General features: G+C 38.6%; 2 protein-coding genes and 1 long non-coding RNA gene across 5 annotated transcripts in view; 2 read left to right on the top strand and 1 right to left on the bottom strand.

Moving 5' to 3' along the window:
- Nucleotides 1-4101, top strand: part of MIER3 (MIER family member 3) — a 29330-nt gene extending 25229 nt beyond the window's left edge. Inside the window, exon 13 of the mRNA XM_060146083.1 lies at nt 107-4101. Within this exon, the coding sequence (XP_060002066.1) occupies nt 107-564 (458 nt within the window). The 3' untranslated portion in view covers nt 565-4101. The remainder of the gene's footprint in view (nt 1-106) is intronic.
- A 3656-nt stretch (nt 4102-7757) lies between these two features.
- SETD9 (SET domain containing 9) lies at nt 7758-15286 on the bottom strand. The gene is made up of 6 exons (XM_060142974.1): nt 15110-15286; nt 13146-13513; nt 11815-11938; nt 11477-11592; nt 10657-10762; nt 7758-8677 (listed from the first exon to the last, which is right to left on the bottom strand). The coding sequence occupies exons 1-6, from the start codon at nt 15205-15207 to the stop codon at nt 8590-8592; spliced, it is 900 nt and encodes a 299-aa protein (XP_059998957.1). The 5' UTR covers nt 15208-15286; the 3' UTR covers nt 7758-8589.
- LOC132516831 (uncharacterized) overlaps nt 15017-15562 on the top strand; it is a 72433-nt gene continuing 71887 nt past the window's right edge. For all 3 annotated transcript variants that reach the window (XR_009539485.1, XR_009539484.1, XR_009539483.1), the window contains exon 1: nt 15017-15417. This is a non-coding gene — a long non-coding RNA (uncharacterized LOC132516831). The remainder of the gene's footprint in view (nt 15418-15562) is intronic.

Genomic DNA, 15562 nt, shown 5'->3' with positions numbered 1-15562 from the left:
TGAGCATCTTTTTGCATTTTTTACCATAGCTTGGGGCAAACTTATATCCTCTTTGTGGCATGACGTCAGACCGCTTACTTAAACCATTTTCCGTCTCTTTTTTTAGCTTTGACCAGCAGTGTAGCGACCGTCTGCGATCCAGCGGATGTGAGTTGTTTGGATGATAGCTTTCCTCCACTGGGCAGCACGCCCCGTGGACAAGTCAATCACGTGCCTGTTGGAACAGAGGAGTTACTCACCCTGCCCAGCAATGGGGAAAGTGATTGTTTTAACTTATTTGAGACTGGATTTTATCACTCAGAGCTAAACCCCATGAACATGTGCAGTGAAGAGTCAGAAAGACCAGCAAAGAGATTGAAAATGGGCATTGCTGTTCCTGAATCCTTTATGAATGAGGTTTCTGCAAATAATTTGGGTGTGGACTTTGAAAATCACACACATCATATCACCAGTGCCAAAATGGCCGTGTCTGTGGCTGACTTTGGCAGTCTGTCTGCCAACGAGACCAATGGTTTCATCAGTGCCCACGCTCTGCATCAGCATGCCGCCCTCCATTCTGAGTGATGTGAGTGAGGGGCCCAGAAACAGTGGGTGTGCAGTACCAGTACCAGGAAAGTATCAGGTTTGCTTAGTCTTTCACTGGAAGTTTGAACTTTTTTCACTATGACATCAGTGATGTCAGTATGTATAGAACTATATCTTGATTTATCAAGAGTATTTTCATTTTCAATCCATAAATGTGGAAATGAACTATGATCAGCAGAGTTGGGGACTAAGATTGAACTCTGTGGTGCAGCTTTAAGCTCTGCTTATCTCTTCCTCATCCCCAGTACCTCTTCCCCACTCCCTTCTTTTTCTATTTTCTGTTCCCCACTGCCCTCACTCCCAATTTTAAAACCTGTAGACAGAGGCCACCAGCTCAAAACCAGCACAGATGTTCTGAACTGAATGGAGTGGCTTCTATTCATGTAAATTCCTTTTGCCGTAATGGATGCAGTGGAATAACAATGTTTACAGGTACCGATCCTGATCCCTGCTCAATGTAGCATTTTTTGGTTTTATTTTCTTAATTAAATAAAAGCAGGGGTAGGTTTCTTTAAACTGCACAAACATGCAAGGATTTTTTTAAAAATGGAAACTTCTCTCATGTTGTTCAACTAGAGCACTTCAGTTTACAAAACAGCAAGTCCATCTTTATGGAAGCCAGCACGAGGAACTGCGTGCAAATTATGAAGACGCTTGCTTGGATCCTGTTTCAGAATTCTAGACCAGGGCTACCTTACACAGAATTGGTCATTTTACTGCCGGAAGATTTCTGTGTAACTTCAGTTATTGGCTAAAAGTTTGGCATTTGAAGGTGTGGTATTTAGATGGGGTTTTGTCCACCATTATCAAGATTGTAATCATAAAAATCATACCAGTCATTGATAATTTAGTTTATCCTGAGGCAGTTGACTTGCAGGGCACAGTCTACAAAGCCTAGGATGTTGCCACTCATTGGTTTACATTTTGGAACACCTCTTAGGTTTTTTTTATAGTGGTGCAGTTCAAAGTGTTAATATTTAGGAGGGATTTCTAGATTTTAGACATAAAATGCAGTAGAACCTTGAAGTATATTTAAACTTTTCTGTTTAGCTTGAACAGTTACTGGCAAGAAAAATGTGAGTTCCTATCTGAAATAGAATGGTACGTTACCACTTTAAGTTTTAAAAAGTGATTGACGTTCAGTTGCATCTCAAACTCAGTTTTATTTTTATTCCAAACATTGTGAATGAGAAGCCATTGTCTTAAACTTAGGCCATTTTTGCTGTATAGACATGCATCTTTAAGTTATAAGGTGAATTCAGACAATATGTAATGCAGTATTAGAATGTGATAAGCTTTGCTTTTATAGTTCAGTTAAAACACAGAATTTTACTTTTTTTTTTTTTTGCACTGTCAATTAAATTTTTCAGTTTCTACTAGTTGTCTTGCTTTGCAGAAACTTAAATGTTTGGCTACATTGCTGATATTTGTAAGTATAAGTCGCTTCAAGGTTGTGCTGATGAATAGATAGAATGTAGTTACCTTAGTAGTGATGGAAAGGGAGGGTATTTATTATACAAACTGTGAACTGCAATGACATCCTTAGTTTTGGATGATGTGTATTCTTTTCTTTGCAGCATTTTAATGAAGATTGCTTTGAAGTGTTTACGCATTAGCACATTTACTATAAAAGTTAGTTTAGCACAGTGGACGAAAAGTAGTTAAATTAATAACTTAAAAGTCAGTCTCTAATTTATACATCTAAAGTCTAGCATTCCTGTATGCACACAGTAAATAATGGGTAGCCTGGGTTCTATGTTGCTTTCAGATATTTTTTTCCAAGTTGTCAGCTTCTTATTGCTGTGGTGTTGTGCTAAACTTTGAACCTAATTTCTTTTGTTAAAAATGAATACACCTATAATTTAGTAAGATACTGGCCATAATCTTCCATTGTTATAACTTTAATTTTTACTCTGGGTTTACAGTGGCTGGTCTGTATAAAATAATTTACACAAAGATGACTGAATGCTAATACCAGTTGCACTTAAATGAACATGCCCATTCTCAGTAGCTGATGCAGTAATATATTCAGTTTATCTATGCATTGCTGGGATCTTGATATAAGATGGAAACAGTGTTTCTTATCTGAAGTTTTGATTATCAGCAAGTTGAATGGACACTTTAGTTATTTAAATAAAGATTTTTGACCAAAATCCAGAAATGATATGAGAGAAAAATAATTTCCAGCTAGTTTAATGGATTTTTAAACGCCAATCTGATTTTAGCCTCTTAGAGAGCGCTAACTGGCTGGTAACGTTTACTTTTAATTCCTTGTTAAAATGAGGCAATAATTTGCAAGATTTTTGTATATATATGTAAAGTCTTCATCTCTTTTTAGATCTAATTCAATATTTTCTGACTGCTTCCTCCATGTATAATACCATTTTTGTGCATGCTTGATGTGACATTCATAAATTGTACCACTATGACTTTATTCATGTAAAATAGCTATTTATTGAATTTCCTTTTAAATCTGGATTTACTGGGTTTTTTCCTTTCCGTTTAAGCATCTTAACAGAGAATTTGTTACTGTTTATTAGAAGAATTGCGTTTGAGAGCATGAAAATAACTGATTTGCAGTCATAAGAAGAAACAATAATGCCTTTATTATCAAGTGTTAAGCACAATTCTTATAACAAACTGTGATAAATTCTTTTTTCTTTTTCCTTTGCCATATTATTTTTGTATGAACAAACCAAAAATCCATGGTGAGCAGTTGCAGTGTTGGCTGATGTGTCTTTTATGTACAGGGGGTTTGAAGAGGACAGCGGATTCATTTAGAAGTGAAACTGGTGCTGTGATTATAGCAATACTTTACTTTTGTTAGTTGTACTCCACTTTTTCATGCTAGCTTTTTCAGTGTTTAGTTTTCCTCTTGTCATGGTCAACTGCTGAATTTACTTGAAGGATGTAGAATACTGTTTAAACAATACTAAAGTGTGTACAATTAGGTCAAAGAATTGTGCAATTGTTTCCTTTTTAATTTTTACAATTGAGGGTCATAATATTTGAGAACGTCAGATCTAATAGAGCATAGTGATACTGTTTAATTTAACCAAAGTCTCTAGTGAATACTTCAACTTTGAATGTAAACCAACAAATAAACCTGACCACCAAGGAGATTGTTTGCCCAGAGTTTCAAAGCACATTGTCTACAAATGGAAATCGAAATAATTTATAAAAATATTGACATTACTATGTTTTTTAAAAAGTTCTTAATTTTTTCACTAAAAGGAGGAAACTATTAGTTTTATTGTTAAATATGGTAGATATTAAAACTCCTCTTAGATGACCAGTGATTCCAATTGTCCCAGTTTGAAATAAGTACGCTGTGAGTATGAGATTGATTAGTGACAATCAGAACAAGTTTTAGTATCAGATGTTCAAGAGGAAGTTGCTATTGTTGCATTGATTTTAATATTTGTACATAAACACTGATTTTTTTGAGCATTATTTTGTATTTGTTGTACTTTAATACCTGGTGTACAGTTCCAGAAATAAAAATCTGGAAATCTTTTTTTTTCTTGGTTCGTGTGAGTATATGCCACAAATAGATTTTTATTTAATAGTTTTTAAGCTATAACACATGCGTAGATATTTAACCACTGTTAAGTTGGTTTTAGATGTAGTAAATAAGGTATTTGATAGGTAAGTAATAAAATTGGTAGATAAAATAAGTTTTCTTTAACTCCTCTAAAATAAATTTCCATCTATAATAAAATTCTCGTTATCCCAAAGTGGGGATTGTACGTACTTTTAGTTTCATTCAGGAAGTAGGAAGTATTTATTGAATGTCTGTTATGTTTCAAACAAGTTTCTCAGTAACTGTTGTCATTTAGGAAGACATGAAATCTGAAATTTGATCAGATGTTATCATTTGACAATATATTTACAGTAAACTAGTCTTCCTTATCACAATATTCATAGTTTAGTAGACTCTAGAAATATCTTCCCTAAGTCTTCATCTTTTCAAGCTAAATATCTCATCTTAGCCTAATTTCACAAGTCTGTCCCCATATTTCACTTGCTCTGACCAGAGCTTTCTCTCTGTAGTTCCATTCTTAATATGCAGTGATCAGATTGCACATAATGTCCAGATTTTGGACAAGAGGAGGATAAAAACCTTGACGTCTCTGCTTCAGTTGCTTATCTAAAACCACATTTCTTCCTTAATGTGCAGGGCTATCTGGTGGACACATACACAGAAGTGCCTTCAAAGGAGGTACAAGGACCAGTGTTTTGAATACAGCCAAGAGGTCAGCCAAACGCCATATAAGAGCATAGCGCTTTAGTCTTTTAGGGGAGGGAGGAGAGCCTTGTGGGAGCAGAATAATCTAGTCACTTGTAGACCTTACCCATTTTGGCCATAATTTCCATCAATGGTATACTTTTTGAGCCAGCTGCTTCTCTGACTTAAAGATTTCATGTCATCTGTAAATTGGGTATTTCATTATACACACTTTCTTTTTTTTTTTTTTTTTTTGTGGTACGCGGGCCTCTCACTGTTGTGGCCTCTCCCGTTGCAGAGCACAGACTCCGGACGCGCAGGCTCAGTGGCCATGGTTCACGGGCCCAGCCGCTCCGCGGCACGTGGGATCTTCCCGGACCGGGGCACGAACCCGTGTCCCCTGCATCGGCAGGTGGACTCAACCACTGCGCCACCAGGGAAGCCCCACACTTTCATTTTTAATTTAAATTAGTCCCTGGGATATAGCACTGTGTACAGTTTCCCACCCAGGTAAGTGATCTCTGATCTTTATTCTCTTCTCTGTGGCTATCTGGGTTCTCTGACAAAACAGTGCACAGGGCGGTGAAGTCATAGTCCTAGACCAGAAATGCTCACATTTTTCAAGGTTTAATATACTATAGCTGGCATATTCACTTTAGAGAGACACATGCTCTATAGTGTACCTCGATTTTGATGAGATTGTTTTTACACAAAAAGCCAATACTGCCACAAAGTTGTTTCCTGGTGTAGAATTAATAAAAGCATTTCATAAGCATGTCAGAAATGATATGTCATTTATAAACCTTAAAAAAATATTCTAGTAAGGAAAAAGTGGTTCTTTAAAAAAAAATCAATGTTTTATTTTTTAAAAATATCTTCACCTCTCCAGTCCAGACCAAGTCATGGTACTGGGTACACTTTATAGTACCATTGTAAGCATTTTATCAGCAGGAACTGTGTTTTATTCTTTGAATCTTCCAGGACCCTTCACATAGTAGGCATTCACTAAATGTTTGATGACTCTTAAGCTGATGGTGACATTTCTCCCAACTTAAAATAATAAAACTTTTAAGACGAAAGTTAAAATAACAGTATGAAGAACAATCCAGATTAAACAATTAACTTTTTACCATATTTGTTCTCTTTCTATATAATATGCATTTTTTCTGACTTATTTATTTATAAATTTGTTTTATTTTTATTTATTTTTGGCTGCGTTGGGTCCTTGTTGCAGTGCGTGGGCCTCTCACTGCGGCGGCCTCAGCTGCGGAGCACGGGCTCTAGAGCGCAGGCTCAGCAGCTGTGGTGCACGGGCCCAGCCGCTCTGCGGCATGTGGGATCACCCCGGACAAGGGCTCGAACCCATATCCCCTGCATCGGCAGGGAGACTCCCAACCACTACGCCACCAGGGAAGTCCTCTGACTTATTTTTAAAAAGTCTTTTACATTGCAATACTTCACTCCTAAATACCTAATATGGCCACAGGAGTTAAGTTTCTGTATCTTACATAAAGTTCTGAGTAATAGGATCTTATTATTTATTTATTTATTTGCTGTACGCGGGCCTCTCACTGTTGTGGCCTCTCCCGTTGCGGAGCACAGGCTCCGGACGCGCAGGCTCAGTGGCCATGGCTCACGAGCCCAGCCGCTCCGCGGCATGTGGGATATTCCCGTACCGGGGCACAAACCCGTGTCCCCTGCATCGGCAGGCGGACTCTCAACCACTGCGCCACCAGGGAAGCCCAATAGGATCTTCTTGATCAAGTGGCTTGGCATTTTTTAATAATATGAGTCCCCCGGCATCTCAGAATCTTGGCGGCACAAATAAAAAACAAATGAGCCTGAGAAAAAGAGATGCTTCCATGGATTTACATGGACATACATGATAAATACTACAGAGAAGAAATGGATGGGGATTTTAGGGGTTGGCGGGGGGAATGTAAATTTCCATAGGTTGGTTAGGCAAGGTGACAGGGAATGAGCTGTATGGCTATCTGGGGGGAGGTTTCTGGAGGCAGAACTAGTGCAAAAGCCCTGAGGTGGGAGTGTGCCCGGCAGGCTCTAGGAGTGGCAAGGAGGCAGGTGTGGCTGGGTGGAGTGAGCAGGACGTGAGATCAGAGGTAATGAAAGACTGGCATTTACTCCAAAGCAGGAGTAATCAAAGAGTTTTGAGCAGAGGCGGGTTAGGATCTGATTTGTGTTTGAAAGAATCCCTTTTGGTGTTCTATTCTGTAAAAGGGGCAGGAATGGAAACAGGGAAGGCAATTAGGAGGCCACTGAAATTGCAATAAACTGAGAAAAGCTGTTGGTGTAGCAGTGGAGATGGTCAGAATCTGGTTGTATAGGTGCCATGTTAGGATTTGAGGGGCCCAAAAAATAACACCCTCCTCCCTATCCAAGTTTGGAACTGAGGGTTGGATGCAGGAGTCAGGTTGATGGAGATCAAAGTAACTCTTACTAATAAAACTGGAGAATGTGGCTTCAGAGCTGAGGCCAGGTCAGCTCACTAATACTCTACCTCTGAACTAAACTCACTCCTTCACTGGCTGGGCTGACTACAGGCTACTCCCTGCACAGGGCAGAGAGCAGCCCAGAACAGACTCAGCTGGGAGAGTCCACAGAAAAGGAACTAGAGGGGTTTGGGCCATGGGTGCCTAGTTCTTCCCTAAAGATAATCTCAGAAAATCACTCTTTCGCCAGTGGGTGGAGAAAGAGGCAGGAGAATTACTTATGGAAGCTGTCCAAATATGAGAAGTGTGGAATAGGGGATAGGTGTTCCTCCCACCACCATCTTTTAACTATAATTCCATGCCAAAACAATCTTACACTCTTAAACTGTGTGTGTGTGTGTGTGTGTGTAAATGTTCACATACAGTAAATAGTATGATGACCCCCCATTTTTCCCTTAACCAGCTAAAACAATCTTTTTTTTGTTTCTGTTAAATTTTTTTAAAAATAAATTTATTTTATTTATTTTTGGCTGTGTTGGGTCTTTGTTGCTGCACATGGGCTTTCTCTAGTTGCAGCGAGCCGGGGCTACTCTTCATTGCAGTGCACGGGCTTCTCATTGTGGTGGCTTCTCTTGTTGTGGAGCATGGGCTCTAGGTGCACGGGCTTCAGTAGTTGTGGCACGTGGGCTCAGTAGTTGTGGCACACGGGCTCTAGAGCACAGGTTCAGTAGTTGTGGCTCACGGGCTTAGTTGTTCCACGGCATGTGGGATCTTCCCAGACCAGAGCTCAAACCCATGTCCCCTGCACTGGCAGGCAGATTCTTAACCAATGTGCCACCAGGGAAGTCCCTAAAACAATCTTTAAATCACACACACACAAACACACCCCAATTAACTCATGACAACACAACAAATATTTTTGGTTTTAGAATATTCTGGAAAAATTAAGTCTTTATGGAAGTTAGTACACATCAATAGTACAAGAATTGCTGATGACTTGGCTAAAATTCGATAAACCGCCACAGAGATAATCAAAATATACAAAAGAAAAGTTGAAACTGTAAGTTCAGACAGTGGGTTTTAATTTAGTAAACTACTGTGTACTTAGGTGAAAACCAATTAACACTGGAATTGCATTACAAATTTGAAATTGTAATGAAGCAAATAGTTTTCATGATGGAACTGAAACACAAATATCAATAAAAACTAAAAAGTTCCCACTCCAATTAGGTTTCAAAATATTTGCTCTGCAGGTGGAACTCAGAGAAACAACAAAAACATTTAGAATTAACTCAGTAGCTGAATAGAAAACCTAATTTCATACAGTTAGCTGACAATTGTATAGTAGTTTGAAAAAAGCTCTTCTCCTTGTTTGATGTCCCTGAGTGCGACAAGAATGACACATCGAAGTGGACTGAAAACAAAAAGAAACACAGACAAAATTAGAAGTATTAACAGATACAAGCTCATGTTTTAATACAACCAATATGGATTTTAGAGAATTTTATTCAGATTCCTTACTGTCATCTTACTTTATGTATTTGATTTCCATGAGGAAATAGTTCTTATCACTGATGAAGGCATTTTAGAGTATGTTTATTTTGTATTATTTAAAAAGACCACAAGTCAATTGTTTATACAACTGACTACTTCTTTTGAAAATGTTGTTTCTATGTTCAAGCCCTCAAAACTGGTATCACAAAAAGCATTTTAAAATGACATTTATTATAATTTATTATAATTCAACACTTAAAATTAATTTGTATCTTTGTATTCTGCAAAGCTGGAAACATTACTTTATAATTTATGGGAATTAAAAAAATAGTTTTTATGGACACAAGACATAATGCACACCTTCAATATTCCTACTCATTTAACTTTTCTTGTACTTGTTGAACAGTAATAATATTATGCCCCAGAGTATAAGGCTAAAAAAACCTCATTGTTAAATACACACACATAGACATGAAAGTTATCAAGGTTTAAGTACAGGGAATAGTCTAAGTTTTAAATATCATTCATCTTCAAAAGACAATTTAATAGGACCTGTACAAAATAAAGTTTGCTAGCAATTGGCAGCTCAGTGAAATGATATAAAGACAATATCTTCCTATAGCATTGTTAATAAAGAACTCTTAGCTCTACAGAATTACTTATATTTAAAAATTGTTACTTGAGTATTCTCGGTAGACTTTCCACTTAATGATTGATCAGAGAAGAAATGTTACAATAAAAATACAGGGACTTCCCTGGTGGCGCAGTGGTTAAGAATCTTCCTGCCAATGCAGGGGACATGGGTTCAACCCCTGGTCCAGGAAGATCCCACATGCTACGGAGCAACTAAGCCCATGCACCACAACTACTGAGCCTGTGCTCTAGAGCCCACGAGCTACAACTGCTGACCCTGCGTGCCAACACTACTGAAGCCTGTGTGCTCTAGGGCCCGCATGCCACAACCACTGAGCCCATGTGCTGCAACTACTGAAGCCCGCACGCCTAGAGCCCATGCTCTGTAACGAGAAGCCACCGCAATGAGAAGCCCGCGCACTGCAACGAAGAGTAGCCCCCGCTCGCTGCAACTAGAGAAAGCCCATGCGCAACAATGAAGACCCAATGCTGCCCAAAATAAATAACATTATTTAAAAAAATACATATATTCTTATCACTTATATGTGGAATCTAAAAAATACAACAAACCAGTGAATATAACAAAAAAGAAGCAGACTTAGAGATATAGAGAACAAACTAGTGGTTACTAGGGTCAACATAGGGGTGGGGGAATGAGAGGTACAAAATGCTGGGTGTAAGGCCACAAGGGTGTACTGTACAACATGGGGAATATAGCCAATATTTTATAATAACTGTACATGGAAAGTAACCTTTAACAATTGTATAAAAAATAAATAAATTATGGTAAAAACAAAAGCAGATTTAAAAATTCATATCTTCTGAATATTTCCCTTTTTTTGACTAAGTTTCTGAACCTAATAGTGAAGTAGGCAAAAGAAGTAATAGTCTAATTTGGTCCCTTTCTTCAACTGGGTGCTTCCATGTAAAATGGAGAACAGGATCCTTAAAATAAAGTAAAATTTATTTGAAGATTTTGTAGGTAGGAAAAACAAGAGTCACCTGAAACAAACTTTAAGGTTGATAACTTATAAAATACTACACAGAATAAAAGTGGGTAATAATAAGCAGAATAAGCTAAGTTAATGGAAAATTTTAAATTTCAGATAACCTACATTAACACACTAAAGTGTGATGCACATAAAAATCTGTTATAATTTTTCACTAAAAAACCCCAATCTCTATATAGTTTTTTCATAGAAAATATATATATTTTTAGGTACAGCATAAGACAGAAGATAGGAAAAGCTCTAACAGAAGACTAACCTTTGTTTGTCATAGCTGTACGCAATGTTTGGAAGATACTGCTTCAGTTCTATAGGGAAAACTGCAGGCACATCAAATTCCTGATAACAGACATTAGCTGCTCTGTCTAGGAACGAGTACAGAATTTTTTAGAAACAGAGACATTTTATAAGGTCATGAATTATGTACTGAATTATGGCACTTGATGTATGGTTTTCTAAATTTTCAGAAAACGTTCAAATTAATAATCACTATTATGTTCCAGGCACTGCTAGATTATATATCTATATACATATGTTTGGATGTTTTATTTACTTTTTGAAGATCAGGAAACAGGTTCAGAAGGGGTAAAGGTTAAGTAGAAGAATCAGGCTTCAAATTCATGTCTCCCTAACACCAAAGTCTATATTAAATGTAGCCAGATGATCAAACTTGTAGGAAAGTTAAGTCCTAGAGAAGGTAGGTAACTCACAAACTTAGCAACAGAAAGAGGATACCAGTCTAGTGTCTAGTGAGTAATCTATAAGGCTATGTTGAGGCACTGACAAAATAATCTCTAAGTTAAGTATTAAAATAATAATGATCAAAAGGGCAGTTATCAATTGCCTATATTTACTGAAAAATCAGAATAAAAATAGTAAGTTTAAGAATTCCAGTTAATGTATATCATTATCTCCCCGAACTCTCTCTTTGATATCAGCTATTATAAAGTTAGAGTTTACTCAAGGGCTTACGATAGCTGAAATGTTAACTCAACTGCCTCTGGCACTCAGTCACATGGCAAAGGAGGAGCATTACCACTGCTGTATTTATATCTCACAGCCCCAAGGTGCCAACTTACCATTTGAACAATTGTTGACGTACTGTCCTACAGCCAGTGGATTATGAATTTCTGACGTTAGCCATGTACTATCACTCATTTTTAAAGGGCCAAGTTGATCCCTCCCATTGCAAGATCTGAAACAGGTGAAAGCATTAGCTAAGACATTGTTCCTCTGTATCTTAAAATTGAAAGTTAACCCTAGAATTGAACAGTGAAATTTTTCTTAAAAAACTTTTGTCTAATCAATAGGGCAGCCGCCTAAATGATTTTTCTTTAAAGTACAAACGCTAGTGGTCAGAGTCATTGTGGTGCGGTTCTACCTCCTATAATTAAATTTGAACATGGCACCAACTTACCTATACACGACTTTTGATATTCCTTTGTCATTTCCATCAATGAGTACCCCATCCAGGCATCTAAAAATAAACGGATTTCCAATGGACTGGAAAAAGATTGGCTCGTACTTTTGATATACTGTACCTAGTATACAAGACAAAGACATTATTATAGCAACCTATAAAAATCATAAACATCATGATAAGGACCTTTCTCTGGAACATAAACATAACATGGAAGAATTTGTTTTAATTTCTCTGCCTTTCTCTAAAGTTTCACCTCCCGTCTAGACCATCAGATTCTCTTTGGCTACCTTTCCTCATTAAAGAGTGGCCAATAGCAGAAGGAGCACAGCACCAACTTGTCCACACAGCCAAATAAAATATGACTATTTTGGTTAAAAAAATGTGAACACCACATTTTAGGTTCAGTTTTACAAAGCTGTGTTTTTGTTTTTATTTTTATTTTTTAAAGTAGAGTGATTTGTCATCTATTAAAGAGCCTTTTAAGAAAAGTATTTTTATTAATAATTAAATAATGTAGATATATACTGGAATAGATGAGTCTGACATTCAGGTTGTTTTTCCTTTCGTTGGCAATGAAGGAAAGGAGAAAATTAATACTTACAGGGTGCTTCCTATGTTCCAGGCATGTTAATCTATTTATTTTACTATTAATTTGTTTGTTGCTGGCTTGTCCTATTTAGTCTTTATGGAGTTAGGATAGTTGTGTAGGAGGAAACTGAGACTCACAGAATTAAAAAATAGTAGAATGACTTTTTAAAAACATAGGTCTATCTGACAAACATTCACGCATACTTTCCACTACACCAAATAATATGTTTAACAAGTAACATTCTACTTAGCATGCTAGTCAATGATCTTTTGAAAAGAAGCTTCTTTACTTTTCAAGTTTAGAAATGGCAGGAAGATCTTTATTCAGTGATTTATAGGTTTAAATTTTATCTTTCATGTTTTAACCCATTTTTTACCTTTAATTATTAATTAGCTAAGCCAAACTGACTTATTCTCTAGTGATTTCTAAGTAATCTGTCTTATCAAAGTAGGCCATACTATAATCTCCTAAATTTAAACATTCATTAGAAAAATTTCCTTAAAAGAAAAATGCATTTATCCCAACAAATACTCCAGGATACTTTCTAATACATGAGATAATTTACAAACAGTTAATTTCCAAATCAGGGTTTAAAAATCTGTGGAAAAAAGAAAAATCTGTGGAAATCAGAGTTTCCAATACAACCCCTTACTCCAAGGATTACAGGGATAGGCACTTTGTTGAACTTATATTTTTTTATAAGAAACTCTTGGCCAAGTACTAATTATGTCATTACCAGGATACATAGATACAACCGCGCCTTTTGGTACTAATCCTTTGTTAACGAAGACACCTTTTCCAGCCGAAATCAATGTGCTAGGTGCTCGGGTGACACTGAAACCCAATGTCTTATAAAGAATTTCTTCTGGTGTAAAGGTATTTTGCTGTTGATGTCTGTATTCAAGCTGTTTCACCCCTGGATGCTGAACTGACAGTAGGTCTTGATATTTTGATTTAACAGGTTCTGGAAACACAGTCAAGATATCTGATTGTTTATTGAAATCATTTACGAATAGAGCCTGGAAAACTTTCAGTAATGTTCCTAGGACCTCTTCATCTGAGATAACTTTGTCTTTGGATTCCTCTGGAACGTATCGGAGGGTCCTGAAAATGGGAAAAGTTTCTATTCACTACCCTTAACTGATAAAAGCCAGACTGTCTTGATGTCTTCTGGGTTACTGGCCTGTATGAAGATTATTCTCATGTGTTTGAAGGGCATAAAACGAAGAAGTTCAGAAAAGAGTTTTTTAGGTTTAGTTCTAGTTACCTGACTCCCAACAATACCTACACAAGTCAACAATAGCTAATGCTTATGAAAGGCCCATTACATACCAAATTCTGTTGGGTCCTTACATTCATTACGCCATTTTTGCAGACAAGGAAACTCAAGCGTGAAGATGTTAGGGAACTTGCCCATGGTCCGAAAGCGGGTAAATGGGAGAGCCAGAAGCGGAAACAGGGCTAGTTTCCCACTACACCCAAAGCCATTATGTGAATGTTATTACATAATGAGAATCCTCATATTGCAATGGCTCTTTTCACACGCGTGTAGTTTCAAAGACAAATTTAAGTTAACATTATATATTTTGTCACATTCTCTCCCAGGAGTAATTACTTTTTATTTTTAATTTTATGTATAGGTTATTATCTATTTTATACATACTAGTGTGTATATGTCAATCCCAATCTCCCATTTCATCACACCACCACAGTAATTACTTCTTTAAAGATCACTTTTTATTTCCGTAAATAGTTTTTAAGTATTATTTTTACTTCTTGGTTTACTTGAACCAATTTCCACCTCACAATTCTAGTAATGATGCAGCTGAATTCACGTTTCCGTAGTATGAAACTCTGGGAAAGCTCTCTGGTTATTAACCAGCCTTCAGCGGAGCTCGTTTGCCTATTTAAGTGAGCATTACGTTGACTTCTTTGCCTATTTAAGTGAGCATTACGTTGACTTCTTCCAGACCACAAGCAGGCCACTTACTAAAGCCGGCAATAACAATGATCCTACGGCCACCCACTCAGCTAGATCCCCTTCTTAAAGCGCTGAATCCGTATTCTAAATCCAATATTCCGACATGCTTTTATTGGCTTTTTGCTCGTTTTTATTCATCAGCTACTCCAAGCTATTATCCTCACAGCCGAGCTGCGCTGTTTTCTCCATACCAACTACGGAGCTGTGACCATACCAACTACGTAGTTAGGAGCTTTTCTAAGGAACTTCAAGCTCCTAACTGCCTTGGCGGAGAGAAGGCCACGCACCCTCACGTTGTACAAGTTTTTTTCTTTTCCAAAAGTTCCCATTTTTCCCCCAAGCCCAGGAACCGCAGCCCCTGCAGAAGCAAAAGCGAGAACTCGAGCCAAAGCCCGCGGGCGATCAGGTCCTAGCGGACCTCGCCGCGCCGGGGACGACGGGAAATAGGCCTTAGGCCCCGCCCACCTAAAAGCCCCGCGCCCTCTTCAGGCCCCCAGCCCAACTCGGACTCCATCAGCCTCCGCCTCGCCCACCTCGGGCGCTGCCCACCTCGGGCCCCGCCCACTCAGGTCCCTGGGTCGTCTTAGGCTCCGCCTGCTTGAGGCTTCGCCCTCCGGAAGCTCCGCCCACCTCGGCCCTCTAACTCAAGTCCCAGCGGTCTAGATGGCGTCGCTGGGTTAGAGGCAAACGGCCCTGGTCGAGCCGCCCAGCTCTCTCACCTTGGGTTGTGGCTTAGGTTCAGCGCGATCCAGGGTACGAAGCGGTATTTGTAACGACGCCATCGCTGCCAGAGGCCGCGCAGCAGGCGGCCCGGCATGGCTGTCCTGTGGTGCCGTGAAGAGGACGGCACTGGGGAGGCGGGTTTTCTTGGGCCCGCCCCGACCCGAGGAGGAGCAGAGGCTGCGCCGTCCCTCCCCTTCGCGGTCTCAGCACTCAGTGCCGCGCTCGGCGGCCCCGGTACCTCCTGGTCTCCTATCGCCGTGTCTCCGTGCCTCTGCTTTATTGACCCCAGCTCGCTGAAACAGAGGTGCGTAGAGCTGTAGGAGGGCTCCTTGTTCCCTTTTCCTTTCTCCATTCGCTCGTGTATTTTCACACACAACGCGTTCACATTTAGGAGAGGATTAATTAGACCACGCTTAGTTGCAGGAGGGGTAAACTACTAGAATAACTCA

This window comes from Lagenorhynchus albirostris, chromosome 3 (genome assembly GCF_949774975.1).
Source record: "Lagenorhynchus albirostris chromosome 3, mLagAlb1.1, whole genome shotgun sequence".
Lineage (NCBI taxonomy): Eukaryota > Metazoa > Chordata > Mammalia > Artiodactyla > Delphinidae > Lagenorhynchus > Lagenorhynchus albirostris.
Note: the sequence above shows the minus strand (reverse complement) of the source record. Positions and strands in the feature narration are given on the sequence as shown.